Source organism: Petaurus breviceps, unplaced genomic scaffold (assembly GCF_028583685.1).
Source record: "Petaurus breviceps papuanus isolate PSGF00001 unplaced genomic scaffold, PetGlider_PUasm1.0 90925, whole genome shotgun sequence".
Taxonomy (NCBI): Eukaryota; Metazoa; Chordata; class Mammalia; order Diprotodontia; family Petauridae; genus Petaurus; species Petaurus breviceps.
In genome coordinates this window covers 3,966,082-3,987,527 of record NW_027187380.1, presented here as the reverse complement: position 1 = coordinate 3,987,527, position 21,446 = coordinate 3,966,082, and the positions used below count along the sequence as shown (strand labels likewise).

The 21,446-nt window shown below is 45.1% G+C and overlaps 1 protein-coding gene across 1 annotated transcript in view; it reads left to right on the top strand.

Moving 5' to 3' along the window:
* Positions 1–4,463: 4,463 nt before the first annotated feature.
* The window catches only part of SLC4A1 (solute carrier family 4 member 1 (Diego blood group)), a 25,359-nt gene continuing 8,376 nt past the window's right edge, over positions 4,464–21,446 (top strand). Inside the window, exons 1-13 of the mRNA XM_069076104.1 lie at positions 4,464–5,328; positions 10,124–10,206; positions 10,367–10,460; positions 11,799–11,860; positions 13,400–13,580; positions 14,002–14,137; positions 16,225–16,348; positions 16,610–16,694; positions 16,971–17,152; positions 18,836–19,046; positions 19,557–19,760; positions 19,910–20,058; positions 20,259–20,453. Coding sequence (XP_068932205.1) covers positions 10,192–10,206; positions 10,367–10,460; positions 11,799–11,860; positions 13,400–13,580; positions 14,002–14,137; positions 16,225–16,348; positions 16,610–16,694; positions 16,971–17,152; positions 18,836–19,046; positions 19,557–19,760; positions 19,910–20,058; positions 20,259–20,453 — 1,638 coding nt within the window. The 5' untranslated portion in view covers positions 4,464–5,328; positions 10,124–10,191. The remainder of the gene's footprint in view (positions 5,329–10,123; positions 10,207–10,366; positions 10,461–11,798; positions 11,861–13,399; positions 13,581–14,001; positions 14,138–16,224; positions 16,349–16,609; positions 16,695–16,970; positions 17,153–18,835; positions 19,047–19,556; positions 19,761–19,909; positions 20,059–20,258; positions 20,454–21,446) is intronic.

Genomic DNA, 21,446 nt, shown 5'->3' with positions numbered 1-21,446 from the left:
GAAGGGAGAGAAAATTTGAAACTCAAGGAATTGTGGTAATGAATTCTGTAAACTAAAAGTAAACAAATTAATAAAGACCAAAAAGAAAAAAAAAAGACTGGCAGTTCTCTGTCTAGAAATGGATAGAATGTTTCATCATCTATCCTTTGGAATTGTGGTAGGTCATTGTGTTGCTCAGAGTTACTAAGTCTTTCACAGGTGATTTTCTTTACAATATTGTTATTACTGTATACATTGTATTCCTTGTTCTGAACACTTCACTTTGCATTAATTCATACAAGTCTTCATAGGTTTTTTCAAAACCATCCCCTTCATCATTTCTTACAGCACCATAGTATTCCATCACTTTCATACACCATGATTTATTCAGTCATTCTCCAACAGATGGGCATTCCCTCAGTTTCCAATTCTTTGCTACCACAGAAAGAGCTACTATAAATATTTTTGTACTTATGGGTCCCTTTCCTCTTTTTTTGCTCTCTTTGGGGTACAGATCTAGCAGTAGTATGGCTGGGTCAAAGGTATGTGCATTTTAATAGTTATTTGGGCATAGTTTCAAGTTGTTTCCCAGAATAGTTAGACTAGTTCACAGCTCCACCAAAGTGTACCTATTTTCCACTTCCCCTCCAGCATTTATTTTTATTTTCTGTCACCTTAGTCAATCTGATGTTGTTTTAATTTGTATTTGTCTAATTATTATTGATTTAAAACATTTTTTCATATACTGACTTTGATTCTTCCTCTGAAAACTATCTAGTCATATTCTTTGACCATTTATCAATTGAGGAATGGCTCTTATTCTTAGAAACTTGGCTCAGTTCCTTACATATTTTAGAATCGAGATCTTTATCAGAGAATTTTGTTGCAAAGAATACTTCCCTTGGGAAGGATTGACAGTGAGAGAGAAGGAATATTATTAAGGGATTAAGTTTGTGATAGGACAAATTTCTACCAGGGCTACCCCTCATCCTGGTGTATAGGTTAGGCTAGTTCTTGTCTTAAAAGGCAAGGAAGTTATACACAAACTTGATTGGCCCAAGGTGTCCATGGCAATTAAAGCAACTTCCTGATGGCCTCAGTCCATGTCCTCATGAATTCTAGTCACCTTAGGGCAAAGAGATGCTCACACAAGTGGAATTGGGAACTTTCAGATTTGGCAGATGTTCCAAAGTGGTGGGGGAAGGAGTCAACACATCCTTCCCAGCTGACCAGACACTACCTAAACTAAGTGTTATATCATTATATCCTTATTGAGTATTTCTTCTATGCCGTGGCTAAGTAAGCCTTCTTTGGTTAACTGTTAAATGATCTATGAGTATCATAGTTCATCCCAATATCAGACCTGGACTGTTAGCAGACTGACTTAATCTGGTCCAGTCCACAAAAAAAAAAAAATCTAAAAGGAATTGTAAAGGAATGTAAAGGAAAGGGCACAAGAAGATGATTAGTCTTGGCAAGGAGAAGGTCATGTCCTCTGAAACTTTGAGGAAGGAGAAGATGGGTAAAAATAAGAAAACATTTTGAGATATGGTAGAAGGTTGATGAATGAACTCATCTACATAATGACAGCAATCTTTTTAGTTAAATAAGATAGGAGGTAAGGTCATCTGCCAAAAGGGGGGGGGGGTAAAACAGAATTGGAGGCTTGAGGAAAGAAGAAAAATTTTGAAACAGCCATTGTGGAGAATGTAAGCTCCTTGAGGGCAGGAACTGTTTAATTTTTTTTTCTTTGTAGCCCCTAGCACAGTGCTTGGTATAAAGAAGGCACTCCTTTGCTGGGATGCAACTGTTCTGACTGGGACCAAGATGGTATGGGGAGAATGTGCCTCTAGGTTTTGGGAGAAAATGTTGTTTAATTTCTATTCTTGCTATATCATCTCAATAAATATTTCTTTGTAAAAGCTTATTGATGTTAATTGGTTAGATGATACCAGGGTAAATCAAAGATATAAAAAAGAAGTTAATTGTAAATAGTGATTGATATTGGGGAAAATACATCAGAATTGGGACTAGGGTCAGTAAAATTAGAAGACACTCACAATCTCTCAGGATTACCCCCTAGAAGCTTGAAGTTGTTGGTGCAAGTGGCAGTTAAGATAGGCACTTCCAGAGTTTATAAAAGGGTTACATGCTGGGGAGGGTGAGCTCATACCTAAAGCATTTGCTACAAAGCATTTGCCCCATCAAGTTCATGTCCAAATATGACATAGCCGAATAGATGGAGTTGATCCCATGCTGTTAATAGGACAAAGAAGCTTAGAACCAACCTGCCAATTGGTTGGGTCAGGCAGGTTCCTCCGTACTACCTCCTGATGCCTCACCTGACTTGGCTGCTGACAACTAGAGTTTGGAATCCAGGTCCTAGACCCCAATGGTTATCCCAACCTTCTGAAGCTCACAAAGCTGAAACCCGAGACTGTGCCATCTCAAATACTGCCTCAGCTAATAGCAGAAAATAATAAAGGCAAAAAGGCGAAGAGCAGAAGGGAAGCTTGGGTGGGGGAGTGGGCAGCCTGTAGCAGGAGACCGAAGTCACCAATACCATCTCTCTCCTTACCCAGAGGCTTATCAGACAGCTGAAGATGCCTCTCTCTAAAATACGGCAAGTGGACAGGAAATATTCATAGAATATCTATGCATATTCATAAGGACCATCTCTCATTGGCCATTCTCCTGTTTGAGTCAATCAGAAATGAATGGAAAGATTGTCTTTAAAACATAAAAATAAGCTCTTCCAACAGAAATAAACTTCTTGAGTATGGGGACTATTCCTTTTTTTTATTTAATCTTGTATCTCTAGCACCAAGCCCCGGTTGTTGTTTTTTTTTGTTTGTTTGTTTATTTGTTTGTTTCTGCATATGGTAGACATTTAATAAGAGTGTTTTTTTTAACTTCATAAAGCACTTTTTTTCCTTTGCCTTTTGGAGGGCAGTTGGGGTTAAGTGACTTGCCCAAGGTCACATGGCTAGTTGAGTGTGTCGAGTGTCTGAGGACGGATTTGAACTCAGGTCCTTCTGACTTCAGGGCTGGTGCTCTATTCACTGTGCCACCTAGCCGCCCATCATAAAGCACTTTAAAAAAACTTTTATTTTATTTTGCTTTTTATGAAATAGACAAGCATTTCCTCCATTCCACTTCCACCTCATCGAAAAACAAAACCCCTGTAACAAATACGCATAATCAGGCAAAACAAATTCTTTCATTAGATATGTCCAAAATATAAAGAATTTTATGCACTTCATCTCATTTAATCTTTATAACTCTCCTGTGAATGTAGGCTCATCAGATTATTGAGTCTATCTGACAAATGAGGAAACTGCTATTCAGAAAGATTAATTGATTTAACCTTGGTCACACAACTAATAAGAATCATAGGCAAGATTTGAATTCAAGTTCTTCTTGACTCTGAGTCAAGCACACTATTTACTATGTCACATTACCTTGTGTCTCTCTAGGGGAAATGATATTTAAACAGGTCTTCATGTATCTGCCCTGTAGCGAGATAGAAAGGCTCTTCAGAAAGTTCAGAGATTTCCTTTTGGGCTGGGTTTTTCTTCATTGCTCCTATCCCCTAGAATGAAGTCCCTAGGATCTACCATCGTGGCTGGCCAAAAGACAGAAGTCAGTTTCACTAACATTTGAGGTGTGAGTGGGCGATGAGGAAGTTTCTCCAGGGGTCATCTCATCCAACCCCCTTTTCATAGGGAAGATTAAACCAACCCTGGGAGTAATCCTTAACCCAAGGACCCAGGGGTCTCCACCTAGATAGCGGGCTTCAAGTTCCCATTGCAAATAGACCTCCTCTTTTTCTCCATTTCTATTTTCTTTGTCAGTTCATTGCTTTTTACACATGTTCGTGTGTGTGTGTGTGTGTGTGTGAGAGAGAGAGAGAGACAGAGAGACAGAGAGAGAGATAGAGAGAGAGAGAGAGAGAGAGAGAGAGAGAGAGAGAGAGAGAGAGAATTTGCCCATCTCCATCTTTGAGTCCCCACCTTGCTAACTGCATTTCTCTCCACTCTTCTCTCTGTTTCTGAGTGCTCACCTCAGAGCTTCTCTGGCTTTTCCATTTTTTGTCAATGTTCCTCTCAGATAAAGCTAGCTTCTCTGTCTCCCTCTCTGACTCTGTGCCTCCCTCTGGATCTGGATCTACCAGTACCTCTCTGGGAGACAGTGGGGGTGGAGGTAAACACAAGATGAATCTAGGGACTAAGGTAACCCCCTGTCCCGTCTATGTCCCTACCAAAGGGCAGAAGTGAACTTTAGACACCAAGCAGAGTATAGAGAAATGTACAGCATATGCAGATATATTCAAATGAGAATGCAAATGTAATGTTATGGTTGTATGGAGGGTGGGGGGCTGCACTGGGCAGCTCTTGTGTGCCTGTGGGCACAGTGGGGGCCCCAGGAATGTCAGCCTGCCTGTTTGCCCCAGGAGACTGGGATGGGGAGACAGTGACAAGATACCTGACAGTGGAGGCCTGTCCCACACAGACATAGCTGGCATTGTCAGCCAGTTGGTGTTGGGATGTGGGTATTGTTGTTGATTTTGTCATTGTTTCTCGAACTGATTGAGTGCCAACAATGCCCTAAGTGCCCTCAGAGCCCAACTGAGCTCCCAGGGTTTGAAGATTGAGCAGTCCCTAAGAGGGGAGGCAGGGATTATGGGAAAGTAGAATTGCTTCCCAGGCACTTGGTTCTCACAACCTCCAACATCTAGGGGCCAGGCCCTCAAATGACCTTGAGGAGGCTCAGAACTGTTGGGAAAAGAGCTAAAGGAAAAGACCATGGAAGAGGGCAGGACAATGAATGAACTGATAGTGATACAGGCATAGCACACAGGATGTAGCATAGAAGAGGGGAGGTGAGAAGAAGATCAAGGAGATATGGAGATTTGTATGGGGTTTGTAGAAAGGTACATTAGTCTATCAGAGGAGACTTTTTGGTTTCAGAACCAAAACACCCCCCTAAGAGGGAGATCTAGGAAACAGAGTTTGAGGGAACCTAGGATGTAGGAAGAAGTGATCAGCCTTGGGGGCTGGAGGAACTAAGGGTGGAGTGGACAGCTGTCCAGATGTGTCTCCATGATAACTCTGTTTACTGGGAATTGGGCTGAAGTGGGGCGGAGTAGGGGGGTGGGGAAAAGGGGTGCCCAGGGCCCATGGGCGGGCAGATTAGGAGGTGGGGGCATGAGTCAGGGGTTTGTGAGCTGCCCCAGGGCACGGGACAGAAGGCCAGGTACTGTCAGAGAGGGTGTGAGATTCAGTTAGTCTGAACGGACACCTGGCACCCCAAGATCTCACCAAGGGAACATAGCCAGCAAAATAGCAGGTAAGTAAAGTGGGGAAGGAGGTGGGAAAGGTAGGGGTACCATGTCACCACTGGCCCCAAAGGGTGCCTGATGGTTCTGGGTCAGAATCCAAGTTTTGGCATGTCTGACTTGGTTTCTAGAATAAGAATCCCCCTCCTGATTTTGGGCCCCAAGGAGACACGAGGGAGACATCAAACCATCGGTGCCAATGATACCTCCATGCCTAGCTGTCTGCATGGATCTGAGATTGAGTGATACTAGGGAAGAAGAAAATTAGAAAATAAGCATGTAGCACTGAAATTGTGGGGTTCATGTATAAGAAGAGGGGACTGTCAGGACACTCCAAAGTTGCTATCTCCCCTCACCCTAGGTCTCATGCTTGAGACCTCATTTAATAGTCTACCTCCAATAAGGATTCTGCCAGGGTGGTTGTCATCTCCCCACCACACCCCCCTTCAGTATTTCTCTCTCAAAAGGACACTAGTCCCTCCAATAGGCTTTGGGGACCATAGATCCCCTCCAGTCAGCTCCCATGTTCTCTCACATGCAGCTGCTTCTGGAGAGTTAGCTCTACTCTCCTTGAAAAAGTTATCAGCTGGGGCTGTCTCCATCCTTGGGCTCATCTAGGGAGGGAGCCTGGAGTCCCTGACATCCCCTGAGGGAGAGGAGTCATGAGGGAAAGGCTCCTCTTGATAGCCCTAAGTATGATCTCAAGTCTCTTCATTCAGGTAAACTGCAATGGGAATGGGTCAATGAAATGGGATGAGGTATGACCAAGTCTCGGGCTGGGATACTGGAGCATCCCTGAGTGTTCGAGGCAGGCTTCTCTGGAAAGAATCATCATAGCATCATAAGCTTATAGGTTTGGAATTGGAAGGAACCTTAGAAGCCATTCTCTTTATTTTATAAAGGAAGATGCTAAGGCCTATAGGAGGTAAGTGACTTACCCAAGGTCACAGAGCTAGTATCTAAGACAGAATCTGAACTTTCCTGAGTCTAAATTCATTACTCTATTCACTACTAATTTTGCTTTTAAAAATATTTTGATAATTGCATTTTAATATAATTGGTTTCCTTTTTAATCATGTATATTTTATTGTATGCATTGAAAAGCATTCTTCTGAGAAGAGATTCATAGATTTCACCAATTTGTCAAAGAGGTCCATCCAAGACACACAAAAAAAGGTTAAGAACTCTTGTGATTTAAAAATGAAAGGGATGTTAGAGATTATCTAATCCATCTACCTACCCTCCATTTTACAGATGAGGAAACTGAGGCCCGGACAGATTAAGCAACTTGCCCAAGGTAGTATTAGATTTGAACCCAGAGCCTGTGACTCCAAATGGAGTACTCTTTCCATTGTGCCACATTGCCTCCTCTAGAAAAAGGGTTCCCTTATCATAATCCCCTCCCTTTCATTGTTGACACCTGCTAGACCACTTCCCACCCTTGCCCAGAGAGGTAAACTGCTCAGTGTCAAAAGTCTTCTTGCCATGAAAACCTCAGACTCATCCTCTTATCTGGCTTTACCCTGTGGGTCTGACTCTCTACGTGCAGGGCGGTGGAGTAGGGGTATTGATAGGAATAGGGCAATGACAGGAGCTGTGAGGCAGCTTATCTCCATAAGAGCAACGAGGGCCCCATGAAGTGTGGCAGGGTAGGGGAGATGGGGAAAAAAGCCAATCTTGTTCTAGGGAATGTAAGCCTGAGTCCAGAGTTGGTGAGAAGCTCCCCTTCTCTTCTCAGACTCACAGGATATCAGAGCTAGAAGGAATCTTAGTAATCATTTCATCCAACCAAGCTCCTTGTGTTAGAGAGGAGGAAAGTAAGTCACTAAGAAGGAAAGAACTCTGCTGCAAGCACTGCTAGAATTAGAATCCATGCCTTTTTATCTTGCTGTCCACCAATCTCTCCACGGAGTAATGAGTGATCATTTATGGAGGAACAGTGCCACCCTGGGCAGTTTCTAATTTGGAACCCAAGACCATGACACAGAAAAATTGTCAGGGTAAAAAGAATGTACCTAGGAGTGAGGTCGGCTCTTCAAGATCATCATTGTTCAGGCCATCATCTCCATGAAATGCATTTGAGAGAAGGCTGGTTATGCCTCACTGGATGAAGGTTCTGCCACTCTCCAAAAATAATTGCTAACTTTTATAGATAGCACTTTAAGGCTTTTAGGGTTACATGTAACTGCTCTTTTGATCTTCGCCAAAACCTATGAAGGAAGGGGCTATCCCCATTTTACACAAAGGGAAACTGAGGCTGAGAGTAAATGACTTGCTTAGAGTAGACAGTAGGTGTCTGAGGCTTAAGATTCAAGCTTAGGTCTTCCTGACTCCAAAGTTCAGTGCTTTCTCCACTGAGCTACCGCCAAACAAAAGGCATTCAGTGGAAAGAGCATTGGACTTTGTGTCAGGAGACATGGGTTTGACTCCCACTTAGAGGCTGAATGACCTTGAGTAAATCATTTCATCTCTCTCTCTCTCTTTTTTTTTTTTTGCTTTTTGGAGGGGGGAAGGCAGGACATTAGGGTTACGTGACTTGCCCAAGGTCACACAGCTAGTAAGTGTTAAATGTCTGAGGCCAGATTTGAACTCAGGTCCTCCTGATTCCAGGGCCAGTGCTCTATTCACTGTGCCACTTAGCTACCCCAATCATTTCATCTCCTTAAGCCTCAGTCTCATCCTCTGCAAAATGGGGATAACAGTTGGACTACCTACCTCACAAGGGTGTTGTGGTGAAAGTGCTTTGTTAATCAAGCAGTAATTTTTAAAAAATTTTGGTTAGGACCTATAATTTCATCTGGTTGATGGAATTCCTAGGGTAGAAACTCATTCTAATGATACAGGTCACCAACCCTCAACTCAGTATATGTCAGCAACTGTAATTTATTCCATGGAGGCACCAATATAACTCATATACATGAGGCAAGACTCAGACCCGGGTCTTCCTGATGTAGGCAGGCCTGCTAGCAGATCTTCCATACTGCTTGTCCCAATTGTAGATAAGTGTGAGTAAATACTGTTATCATCCTCCTACCAGCCTTAGGAGATCAGTAGGGCAGGGTGGGGATTGTCTCTATATCACAGATTCGAAAAATAGGGCAGAAAAAAACTTGCCAAAGGTCACACTGCATCCTTAGGAGGGAGCCACACCACAGCCCAGAGTCTCCCAGCCCTCTAGGTGACTAGTAATCTCTCTTCCTTTGGGCCCCCATCTAGAGTGAACTAGACTAGTGGATGCCATTAGCTGATCTGAAGGTTAAGCAAAGAATGTAAAAATAGAAGGGGAAAGGAAGAGAAAAGAAGATGGAGAATGTGGAAAGGGAGGTGATAGGAAAGGTAAAAGAACAAATGAGAGGAAGAGATAGGGAAAAAGGAGAAAGAAGTTTATGCTGTGATTCTTTGAGCTATTTGGAAAATTACAAACTGGTGACCCATGGGTTATGCAGGTCATTGCACAAGTCTCTCTGCAGAGGATTCCCTAATGAGAGAAGTCCCAAGGAGGTGTACAAAACAGTCCTTAAACCAGCTGGTTTCTAACAATCATCTTGTCCTTTCTTCTAGTCTTCTAGCTTCCTCAGCCCAAGTGGGGAGGAGGGGGGTAAATGGGGGAATGTATTATCAACCCTACCATCTCTTCTTCCCAATTCAAAAAGTAAGTTCCTCCTGAATTCTTGATTTGTTAATTATTTTCCCTGTACTGACAGTCCTGAGATTAGGTTTGATGTCCCACCTCCACACTTTTGCTCCCTAAATTTATACTCTCATCAGGAATGTCCTTACCCAGATGCAACCCAACCTTCAAAATTCTGCTTATTCCACATCCCCCAGCCCAGGGAAATATAACTCTCTTCCTCTGTTATCCATTTGGTGCTTGGTCCCATACTTAACTTCTTATACTATTGTCTAGCTCATTCTTAAACATTTTTTGTCTGTTTATGTCCTCTTTAAAGAGACTGTAAGCTCTTTGTGAGTGGGAGCTATAGATGCTAGTTTATCTTCTCCACAGTGCCCAGAACTAATGCCACACTCTTAATTTACACTCAATATATACTTATGAATCTGATATGAAATGGTCTAACCTTAAGTTCTAATGTGTCAATAATTTCACTCTGTTTCCTTCCATCCTATCTTTGGGATAGCTAGACAAAATCGAGCTCTGCTGGACCCGTCCTTTTCTATTCTCCTTGGACCCCACCCTGGTATTACCCCAAGCTGATATCTATTATCCAGTTTCTAGGCTTCTCTTATCCATCCTTCAGCATCCAAATAGAAGGGTGTCTTTTCAGATCAGTGCTCCTTCCCAAACCCCCGGAATGAGGGTGGAAGAAACTGAGGTCTGGAACCTGGCAGAGTCAAGCACTGGACTCATTTTCTAGCTCTCGCTCAACCACTACTTTGCTATGAATTTGGACATCACTTGTTCTTTATGGGCCTCAGTTTAAGGGGTTGGATGATCTAAAATCCCTTCCAACTCTATGTTATGATGCCCATGGTGACATGGACCCTGGGATAGTGGCACCCCCTCTGACAGTCTCAGGATTTGTGTGGTTACCATCCATGACCTCAGTATCACACCACCCTCCTCCACCCTTAAGGAAGTGGGAAATAGGCCTCTGTGAATACATGGGACCCATTCTTTCCAACTCCCTCTCTACCACCTTTGACTCCAAGATTCCCCCAAACACCTCTGTGTATATGCAACCACTTTTTTGATCAAGGATAGGGGAAGAAAAGTAGGAAGATTTCTAGGGTTCCTTATCAATTGGAAGATGATCCTATTCACCTTGAAACTATTTCCCTTAATAGGTACCCCTTTCACAGGGTATGCTGGTGCCAAAGCTGCTGCTAGAGACTTGAATACCTAGAATCACACCATGGAGGAACCACAGGTGGGTCCTTTTTACCCATCCATCTGTCCCCGCAGATCCTATGTGCTTAATAGGCTCAGGGGACCTCTGACCGGGACCCCAGATTTCTATGGTGGGGATTGGGGGAAGGCACCAGGCAGGGAATGATAGTCACTACATTCCCCCAAACTCCTACTGGCAGATAGAAGAGTTCGTATTGGAGGAGAGGCTGGAGATTGAGGAGTATGAAGACCCTGGGGCCCCTCTTCCTCAGGAGATTATGGAGGAACAAGCAGGTGAGTCACCCCTATGTCTGAATGTCTGACCTCCCTCCCACTGATTCTATTGCTACTCACTCTCCACTCCCTTCTGCTCAGTGCAACTAGATACTGTGGTAGCACCGCATATGGGGAATATGCTTCTCATCCCCCCTCTTCCCCTATCCTCTTTTCCCTAACCTTCAGTGACCAGTTCTCCCTCCCCACCCCCAATTGAGATTGATTGAAGGGTAAACAGAACTTTGTTTGCAATGACCACAGGTGAGGGGGAAGGAGAACAGGGGGCTATTAGAAGGAGGGTCAGTCACCCATGGGCTTTTAGGTGTGTGAGAGGGCAGCCTTAGGGATGCAGGTGTGATAGCCTCATTGGGGAGTTAAGGAATAGGGATATGAGCCTGTCTGCCATCTTTGCCTGTCCATTGATGGCTTCCAGCTTGGGCACTGAGGCCTGCACCTGGGATTGAGAGCTAGGGAATCCCAGCATCTGCCTCTTAGAGGTACCATCAGCGTGGGAGACTAGCAGGGAGGGAAGGGTTAAGGCAGTCCCCCCTTATGTTCATTGGAGGGAATGATTTGCCCTCCACTCCTGCTGCATATACCCTCGACCTTTGATGGGGTGAGGGGTAAGGGAAAACTGTCAAGGGCACAGAGATCCAGCATCTTCAACCACACCCTCTGCTTAGTCAAGGTTCCAAGTGGGGAGGGCAGGTCAGGTACATGTTTACTATCAATAAAACTTAAGTGCCAGCAATTTTTAGTGAAGACATGGGGCCCCAGTAAGTAAGGGGGGTCCTTTGGGGAGGAGGGGAATGGGGACAGGATATAAGCAACTGATCCTGTGGTTCCCAGAGCTTGGTGCAGAAAGTGGTAAGAAGCAGATCTTGGGTTGGGTAAGGGGTAGGTTGGGTTGGGGATAGGGGACAAAAGGGTGGGAAGTATGTGTGTCAGGGAGACTTAGCATGTGATCAAATCCCAAGAAAGGGGGGGGAGCCTACCATAGAAATCACTCTGATAGTGACTATTCAGTGATCTCTAAACACTTTAATTACCAACCTCACCAGTCCAAAATCAGAATCCAAGCAACCTGGTTCGAGAACTAGGCATCCCCAGTGGATGTCCCTCATGGATATCAGCTTGGAAACATGGAGAGACTTAACTATTAGAGTAAGAGGGTATAACGACTGTCCTGAGTCCCCAAGAAAAAGTCCATCAGGTCGGCATTGTGGAATTTCTGAAGTCCTTGGCTGCTGGACAGAGCAGCAGAGTGAAGGATCTAGAGGGCATCCTCTAAATGTAAGAGGGCTGGGACTCTGCCAGACTCAGTGAGCAAAATCTATTTACCCTTGTTGTCTTTAGACTACGAACAGCAGCCAACAGTCGCAGACTACCAGACCACATCAGACCCGGGCACCCACGAGGTGAGCAGTCCCAGACCCTTGTGGGGTAGGAACTCTACACATCCTTTCCCCCATGATGAGATGAAAGGTGACAGAGGACAGAAAAAGGAAAAATAAAAGAGGGAACATGTGAATGGAAGGAGAAGATGAGACCTCTGAAATTCCCAGACAGGTATATAAGGAAAAAAAATCAGGTAGAAAGGGAGAGAAAACCCTTCAGAAATATGGGGGGAAAGAAAAGAGGGGAGGAGAGGAGAGGAGGAGAGAGGAAAGAGAGGAGAGAAGAGGAGAGAAGAAAGGAAGGAGGAGAGAGGAGGGAGAGGAGAAGAGAGAAGAAAAGGATAAGAGAAGAGAGAGGGAGAAGAAAGGAGAGCAAAGAGGAAGCAAACACATGCTCCTCTCCTCTCCCTCTCCAAGAGATTGACAGAGAAAGAGAGGCAGCCTCAGGGAATGGAGAACATGCCCTGGTTTCCTAGTCCAGCAAGCCTAGAGCACTTTCAAGGATAGGAAGTTTCCACATTGCTTCTGATTAGGATCCAAAGGCTTCCTTCCTCTCCCCGAGCAGAATCAAGCTATCTGCATTTCCCCTACCCAGAACAGGAATGGGCCAGGGCTAGAATTTTGTCCTTTCTTTTCCTTTCTAGCTTGGGGCAGTTCACCCACTTGTTACAAAAGTTGATCTTCTTCCAGTTCTTCCCCGTTGACAAAGCTAGTCCTTGGCTTTGGACCCCAGCTCTGCTGGGCTCCCCCAACCCTCACTTTGGGGTACCCAGGGAAAGGCAATTCAAGGAAGGGAAGGGAGACACAGAGCTATTGTGCACACACACACACACACACACACACACACACTCACTCACACACACAGCCAGACACACAGAACTGCATACATACATTTTCACTCTTGATGGGTCCCACTCAGTTTGATACATAGATGCATGCACTCATTCTATTAGCGGACTTGAACATGGAGGCAGGGGAATGAAGCCCCTGACCTCTTCTTATTCCTCCTCTTATTCCAGTCCTGTCCCCAGCCCTACATCCATCTTTCATCTACCCTTCGTTCTTTCTCCTTCCTTCTACCAGGTTCTCTTGCCTGTACCCAATATTATTCTTTTTTTCATTTAAATTCAATTTTATCACCCAGTGCTTTTTTGGGTAACAACCCCAATGCCCCTATGGCTCAGGACAGGAAGATGATATAAGAAATCCTTTTTGCTACAAGGGTCTTTGAGTACCTTCAATGATGAGCAGCAACCTTGAGAACAGGCAGAGGAATAGAACTAGTGGTCTAGGTTCTCTCCCCAGATATTTCTCCTACTGTATTCTTTCTTCTTCACCCAGTCCAGGTAACACCCCTCCCCCCCACTTCTAGCCTTATCCTTAGACCTATATTTCTTATTTTCTTTTAATGTTCACCTTCTCTCATGCCTGCCCTTCCTAACTCTAGAACCCAGGTTACCTTCAGTTTTCATTTACCCAGTCCCTACCATGAGCCCAGGACCTGCCATGGCCCCATTGTCTGCTCTCCTTAACCTACCTACTATCCCGGGTCCCCACTAGGTCTATGTGGAGCTGCAGGAGCTGGTTATGGATGGGAAGAACCAGGAGCTTCGGTGGATGGAGGCGGCGCGTTGGGTTCGAATGGAGGAGAACCGGGCTGAGGCAGGTGGTTGGGGTCGCCCCCACCTTTCTTGCTTAACCTTCTGGAGCCTCATGGAACTACAGAAAACTTTTAAAAAGGGTGAGCAAGGGTGCTGGTTCCGATTACACTTCCACTGAGAACCATTTCTTCTGTGCCCCCTTCATAGCCAGCTCTCCAAGGAATGCTGACTACCTTTTTTCAAGGCCCATCAAGGTGGTGTTTTGTGATCTCCACATGGGATGTTGATGAGAAGAAGGAAGTAGGGGCAGACGCTTTCTTTTTATTTGTTTGTTTGTTTTTAGCATTCTTTTGTTGTTTTGAGTTCCAAATTCTCTTCCTCCCTCCATTCTGTCCCTCCAATTGAAAGGGTGATACGATAGCCATTATACATATGAAGTCAGGGCAGGACTTTTCTTAACCCCTAAGTAGAGGGAGTAGAACCCCTGGAGACAGCCCTTCTTAGTTTGGTTAATGTACCTGTCCCCCAACCCCACCCTGATTCTGCCATGCTGTTTGTTAGGCACTATGATGCTGGACCTGTCCGAGACCACAATGCCTGGGATTGTCAACAAGCTTCTAGACCAATTCATCTACGAAGGTCAAGTGAGGCCTCAGGACCGGGATGAGCTGCTCAGGGCCCTGCTGATGAAACACAGGTAACCTTACCTCTTCTCACCACATACATATTTACACATGCATCTTCCTGGCACTTGGACCCTGATCTTAACTAGGGTGAATCCATCAGAGTTCTGCCCCAGGGTAGAAAATTAAGATGGCCCTGACAGTACTCCCAAGGGACATTTTTCTCAACTCCAGTTCCTCTCTTGCTTACCCAACCCCTGGTGGAAGCCTCAACCTGGAGAGCACTTCCTCCTGCTTCTAGCATGGAAATTGTATTTTATTTTTTGTTTATTTGTATGTTTGGAGGTAATTGAGGTTAAGTGACAAGCCCAGGATCACACAGCTAGTACACGTCCAAGACCTGATTTGAACTTGGGTCCTCCTCACTCCAAGGCTATTGCACTACCTAGCTACCCCAAGCACGGAAATTTTAGAGCACCATCCAGAACTTTCTCTAGAGTTAGCTGACCTTAAAGGGGTCAGGGATCTCAAAATGGGACCTCAAAAAAAAAGCGCATCCATCCCTCTGCCTCTAAGCAGTACTGTCTCCATCATTTCTGATAAAATACTATCTACCAGGATCCTCAGACTTGACAATCTGTGCCCCTTTGTAAAGCCAAGCATGAGCAGCTTTCCAGAGGACTGCTGCTGTGAACAGCTTCAAGATTTTGATTACACAGTATAGTGAACTCTCTATTCAGTAACAAACTAAGACAAAACATTCACAGAAAATCAAAATACAGCATTCACCATGTTATGGTATAACAACTTATCACTAAAATGGCCACATAGCTTTTACCAAAGTGGCCACATAGTTTTAAACAAAGTACATTCATTTAGTAACTCAATCATTCTTAAGGAGAATTGACACAAAGTACAGAGGTCAAAAGCTTGTCTTAATCTTTTCAATCAAAAAGTCTTCTTTCTTATTGATTGGAGATTAGCTTCCAATCGTCCTTAATTAGTAAGTCCTTAACTCAATCAATCATCTAATTGTAAAGGTCACAGTTCTCCACCCCTAGTAAATCATGATCGTCTCAGTTTGAATTAAATACCCAAGGAGGGGTCTTTTCATCTTAACTCAAGGCTGGCTCTCCACTTCCATGGTTCCCCTTCCATGGTCCCAGCTCCTGCCAGCTCCTTGTCCAGTTCCTATTCCATACTGTAGCTCACAGCATCTAGTCCACCTCAAGTGCTTCACAGTTTCTGTTCCTGGAAAGACAAAGCTTAACAAAGCCACAATAACATACATTCATGCACATTGCTGGCATCCTCATCAATTCACTTTCTGCCTGTGAAATCAACAGGGACCCACAAACAAGGTCCAAGAGGTCAACACAAATCATCAAAAAAGTCCCAGGACCTCCAAAACCCTCCTCCAGGACTTCTGTAAACAGACAATCAGAAAAGCCTCTTTCAGGGCTTCCAGTAGGGTCCCAGGGCTTCTGTACAAAATATCACAAACAAAGATCAACACAGACAAAACAGACAAACATAGAGTGCCAGGATACCCCAAGTTTTCTCCTTCTCCGCTACAAGAGCTCCCTTCTCAGTTCTGATCTTTCCAGCCTAGGCCTCTCCTTACATATGGTCATTAGCTCCTTCCCTTCCTTTTGCAGGAGTTCACAAGTTCTAAGGTTCACAAGTTCTGGATCTTAATACTTGATACAATCATGAACTGAAACAAGGTGTTAACTACTTCTTTGCTTGCCATTACACCCTTCTTCAAAACATAGGTTTCAAAACTGCAGAGGGTCTCAGAGGATATATAGTTACATACATATCCACTCTCATTTTATAGAGAAAGAAACTAAGGCCCAGAGAAATAAATTTGCCCCAGTAACTTGTAAATAGAAGAGCCAGGATTTGAACCCACATTTTCTGATGCTTCTTTACACTGCACTAAATGACCTCCTCTGATTTGATCCCCAGGATATCCTGACACTGCAAAGCCTTTTAACACAGTGTCTGGAGTAGAGTATTATACTTAATAAATAAATGCTTTATCATTCATCCTTTCATTCATCCGCTCATTCTTTTATTGTGAAAACCCCAGGGAGCAGCTCCCCTGTCCCTTGGTCCCCATTTAACACCTGATCTCCTCTTTCTTTGTCTTCCTTAGCCATGAGGGAGAGTTGGAAGCTCTGGGAGGTGTGAAACCCGCTGTGCTAAACCGGACAGGAGAAGCCTCTGAGCCCCTGCTGGCCCAACATCCCTCTTTGGAGAACCAGATCTACTGTGAGCCGGTATGACTAGGGAAAGGACCAACAGGAAGAATTAGAGAAACAAGGAAGCCAGAAGGTCCTGGGGCCTAAGAGGTTAGAAGAGTTTGAGCTGGAGGGGGTGGAAGAAAAGGAAATGGAGAGAATAGAAGTTCAGATTTCTTGGCTTCAGGCTATCCAGATAACACAACAATGTGGGGAGGGTAAGGTAGTAAGGATGCCTAGAGGGATAAGGCAGTGAATATAGCTCAGAGCCCCCTGTCATCATCATTTCCCTCTTGGCAGGGAGAGGGTTCCTCAGACCACCCAAGGTCATCTCACATCCTGGAGAAGATCCCTCCTGATTCAGAGGCCACACTGGTATTAGTGGGTGAGTTCTTTGTGCCTCCTCCCAGATTCCTTGCCCCCTTTCTGGTCCCACCCCAGGCCCCATATCCAGCCCTCTTCTCTCTGCCAGCTACATATCATTGGATTTCCTGTCTCTTCCTATCCCCTCCCCATTGCCTTCCATTCTCCTTCTCACAAACCCTCCTCTGTTCCTCAACCCTACCCCATTCTGTCTCTTCTGTGCCCCTTCATTCCCACAAAGCAGACAAATTGCTGCCTCACCTGGCTTCCTAATTCCTCCTCTCCTCTCATCCCTCAGGTCGTGCCTCTTTCCTGGAACATCCCATCCTGGGTTTTGTGAGGCTTCAGGAGGCAGCCCATCTGGAAGCAGTGGAACTCCCAGTGCCTGTCCGCTTCCTCTTGGTACTCTTAGGACCTGAGATGCCCCACATGGACTATACCCAACTTGGTCGGGCTGCTGCCACCTTAATGTCTGAGAGGGTAGGTGTGCATTCCTGGAGAACATGATAAGAGTTTGGTGGGAGAGTTAAAGCCAAGGTTCAGCTAGGCATAATCATTAGCCTGACTGGCCTTATTTAATCCAGTCTTTCCAAATTTGATCTATTTTAATCAAAGTTGACTTATTCAATTCAATTTAGTTTATTTTGGTCTAGTTTGGTTTCATTTGGCCCGTCCTGGTTCATTCTACTTTGACCTGGTTCTCAATAAGCCAACCAACCATCCAACCAACCAAGCAATCAACAAGTATAAATGTTGTTGTTGTTATTCAGTCATTTCACGTGTGCTACCTCTTCATCATCCCATTTGGGGTTTTCTTGGCAAAGATACTGGAGTAGTTTGCCATTCCCTTCTCCAGTTCAATTTTTTATGGATGAGGAAACTGAGGCAACCACAGTTAACTTTCCCAGGGTCACACAGCTAGTAAGTGTCTAAGGCCATATGTGAACTCAGGAAGATGTCTTCTCAACTCCAGGCCTGTCACTCTATCCACTGAGCCACCTAGCAGCCCTAAGCATATATGTTAAGCATATGTGCAAAACCCTGAAGATACAGAGACAAAGATGAAAATGGTCGGCGCCCTCAAGGAGCTTATATTCTATGAGGGAGTTATCACATACACAAATAGGTACATGTAAATAACCATATGCAAAGGTGATGGGGTGAGGAGGAATCAGGAAAGGTCTTATGTAGCAAGTGGTCTTTGATTTTTGAATTCTCCTAATCAAGGTGGGAAGGACATACATTCTAGGCACAGGAGACAGACACAGTATCCTGGCTTGGCCCGGTTTGACTTGATTCAGCCTAGATTGGTGTGATTTAGACTGGTTTGGCCTAGTATGTTTTTATCTGTCTTACTTCAGTTTGGTTTGGATTGGATCAGCTCAGTTCAGTTGGTTTTAATCCCAGCGTTCTGATTTAACCTGTTTCAACCTTTCTGGTCCCTTCCACTCTCTTCCTTGGTCCTGAAATTAGGCCTTTACAGGAGTGGGGAGGGCAGGACATGGAAGGGAATGGAAAGACCCCCTCAACTTGGTGTCACTGAATCTGAAATAGAATACCAGCTCCACTATTTACTAGCTGTGTGAACCCAGGCAAACCATAGCCTCTCTGGGCTTCCCTTATCTTTTTTATTTTTTAATTTATTTTATTTTCAATTCAAGGGGAAAAAAACAAGCATTTCTATAGCATAGTACAAAAAAAATAATTGCCCATGAAACTAACTGCAAATCTATCATGTACAACTTGCTATTACCTCCAAATATACAACAGAGTTACCATGTAAAATTTTTTTTCTTCTCTTCTCCCTCTTTTGCCCTAGGGATGGCTACCATTAGACACAAATAGGCAATGTATGTAAAATTATTCTATATATACTTCTATATATCAGTTCTTTCTCTTAATGTGGATAGTGTCTTTCTTTATATATCAGTTATTTTCCCCTCTCTGGGCCTTCCTTATCTAGAAAGTGAGCTTAGACCAGATGGCCCTTGGGTCCTATCCAGCTCCAGATGCATGAGCTTATAAATTTGGGAGAAAGCCTGCTCCTGAGCTCGAGGATAGAGCTAACTCAAAAGGTTCTGAGTTATCAGAAGCTTAGGAATTGGGACTGTTTGGCCCTGTGGAAGTCTCTTCGGTATTGACCTCTCTTCCCTTCCTCCCCAGGTGTTCCGAATGGATGCCTACCTAGCCAATAACCGCAAGGAGCTAGTTCAGTCTCTGGAGGGTTTCTTGGATTGTAGTGTGGTACTGCCTCCCACAGATGCACCCTCAGAGTCGGCCTTACGCACCCTGGTACCCGTGCAGCAAGAACTGCTTCGAAGACGCTACAAACTCAGCCCCTCTAAACCTGATCCTGACTTCTTCAAGGGAATAGGTATGAACTGTGAGATCTTATTCACACTCATAGCTTCACCCTCCAGTGTCACCCCTAAACACTGCTGTCCTTCTGCTTCTCACCTAATGGAGTCAAGAATACTGACTTTGGGATCAGAGAACCCAGGACTGATATCCTAATTCTCTGTGTGACCTAGGGCAAGTCACTTTCCCTCTGATCCAGCTGCATATTTTTAATCTCCAAAATGTAGGGTTTGGGTTGGAAGCTCAGTCTCTTTGAGTTTCTAAATTGTGTGAACCTCCCTTCCCAATCTTCATTTTCCTCCTCTCCAGTGTCCTCCTACATCCTGCTAGATAATTCATTCCACAGTTTCCCTCTGTCTTCAGCCCCAGACCTGTCTCCTTACCCCAGCCAACTCCATCACCTTAGCCATTTCCAACTCTTCCCTGCCCCTCTCCCCTCCAGGGATCCAGAGGAGGAAGAATGAGGGCCTGAAGTAAGGAGAGAGACAAGTCTCTGAATGAGGTTCTCTCTTGCCTCTCCCTTCAGATTTGAATGGGACTCCAGTGGGCCAGGATGACCCCTTACAGAGGACAGGCTACCTCTTCGGGGGTGTGGCTCAGGATGCTCGGCGCCGGTACCCCAAGTACCTGAGTGACATCATTGATGGGCTTAGCCCTCAGGTCCTTGCGGCTGTGGTTTTCATCTACTTCGCTGCCCTCTCACCTGCCATCACCTTTGGAGGCCTCCTAGGTCAGTGCCACCCACCCCCAGTCTTCCCACATCCAGGGGTCCTCTCCGGCAGGGCTTAGAGCCATGGCCCTGATCTCTGAATCATCCCTAGCAGTGTGAACCCCTTGAACTGCTGACGTAGTCCCAATTCTTCTGATTTTGCCCCTCAGGAGACAAGACTCAGAACATGATGGGGGTATCAGAATTACTCATCTCAACAGCAGTGCAGGGCATCCTCTTTGCCCTGCTGAGTGCCCAGCCTCTGCTCGTGCTTGGTTTCTCAGGACCCCTGCTCGTTTTTGAAGAGGCCTTCTTTGGTGTAAGAATGCCCTTTTCCCATAACCTTGCCCCATCCCCTCTTTCTTTCACTTATGTGTCGCCCCTCATCTCTCTCTATGGAGCCTACTTCTTTCAACCTGACTCCAAGTGGCCCTCAGCTCTTCTTCCCCTGATGCTCCCCTTCCTCCCCCTCACCCCACTCCATTCCCTCCCTGACCCATCTCTGCCTCTATCCCACAGTTCTGTGAGAGCAATGACTTCGAATACATCGTGGGCCGGGTATGGGTTGGCTTCTGGCTGGTGCTGCTGGTGGTCCTGGTGGTGGCCTTTGAGGGAAGCTTCCTGGTGCGCTACATCTCTCGCTACACCCAGGAAATCTTCTCCATCCTGATCTCTCTCATCTTCATCTATGAGACCTTCTCCAAACTCATCAAGGTCAGGGCACTGTGTGTGTGTGTGTGTGTGTGTGTGTGTATGTGTGTGTGTGACTGCCTGCATGCACCTCTGTCTTTGCACCAAGCTGTGGGATGCCACATGCCCTTGGATGGGCTGAGGCCAATGGCTGGCCACATTCTCTGTGTGTGCCTTTGAGGCTCCTGTCCCTAGGCAGGCAGGTATCTGCCTTTGTACTAAGACCACCCACACTCCAGCTTAAATCCCATCTTCTTCAAGAGTCCTGCTGACATTGTCTCCTCAGATGACCTCTCACGTATACTGTATAGATCTTATATGTACACAGCTTAGATACATAGTCTCTCCCATTAGAATGTGAGCTCCCTGAGGGCAGGGGCCAAGTTTTTGTCTTTCCTTGTATCCCCAGTGTTTCCTTTAATACCTGGCACATGGTAATATTTGTTGACTGTGTTTTTGTTGTTCAGTCACGTCTGACTCTTTGTGACTCTATAAGTCGTAGCACACCAGGCCCTTCTATCCTTTTCTGTCCAAGTTCGTATGCACTGTTTCCATGACATTGTCTCGCCACCTCATCCTCTTCCGTCCGCCTTCAATCTTTCCCAACACCAAGATCTTTTCCAATCTGTTTTCTCATTTTCTGGTCAAAGTATTTCAGATTCAGCATTTCATCTTCCCATGAATAGCCTGTGTCTATAAGTATTGATGAATTTCATCTCCTTGCTGCCCAAAGGACTCTCAAAAGTCCTCTCCAGTGTAGATACCAGCAAAAGACTGGGATTGGGGGTATTTTCGAGGGTTTTAAGACACTACCTTCTTTTATTGTGTTTTCCTCTTATCTTGTTTTCTTTGCTTGTCTCAGTTAGGGTGGTAACATAGGGAGTGCCTGTGTGTCTCTATCTCTGCTTTCCAGCTTGCTGTGTGGGGAATGGGACTGGAAGTCAAGGTGTCTCTGCTGTCTGAATATCCCTTTTGGCTGGGTGGGCTCTTTCTGTTGCCCAGTCTTCTCTGAATTTG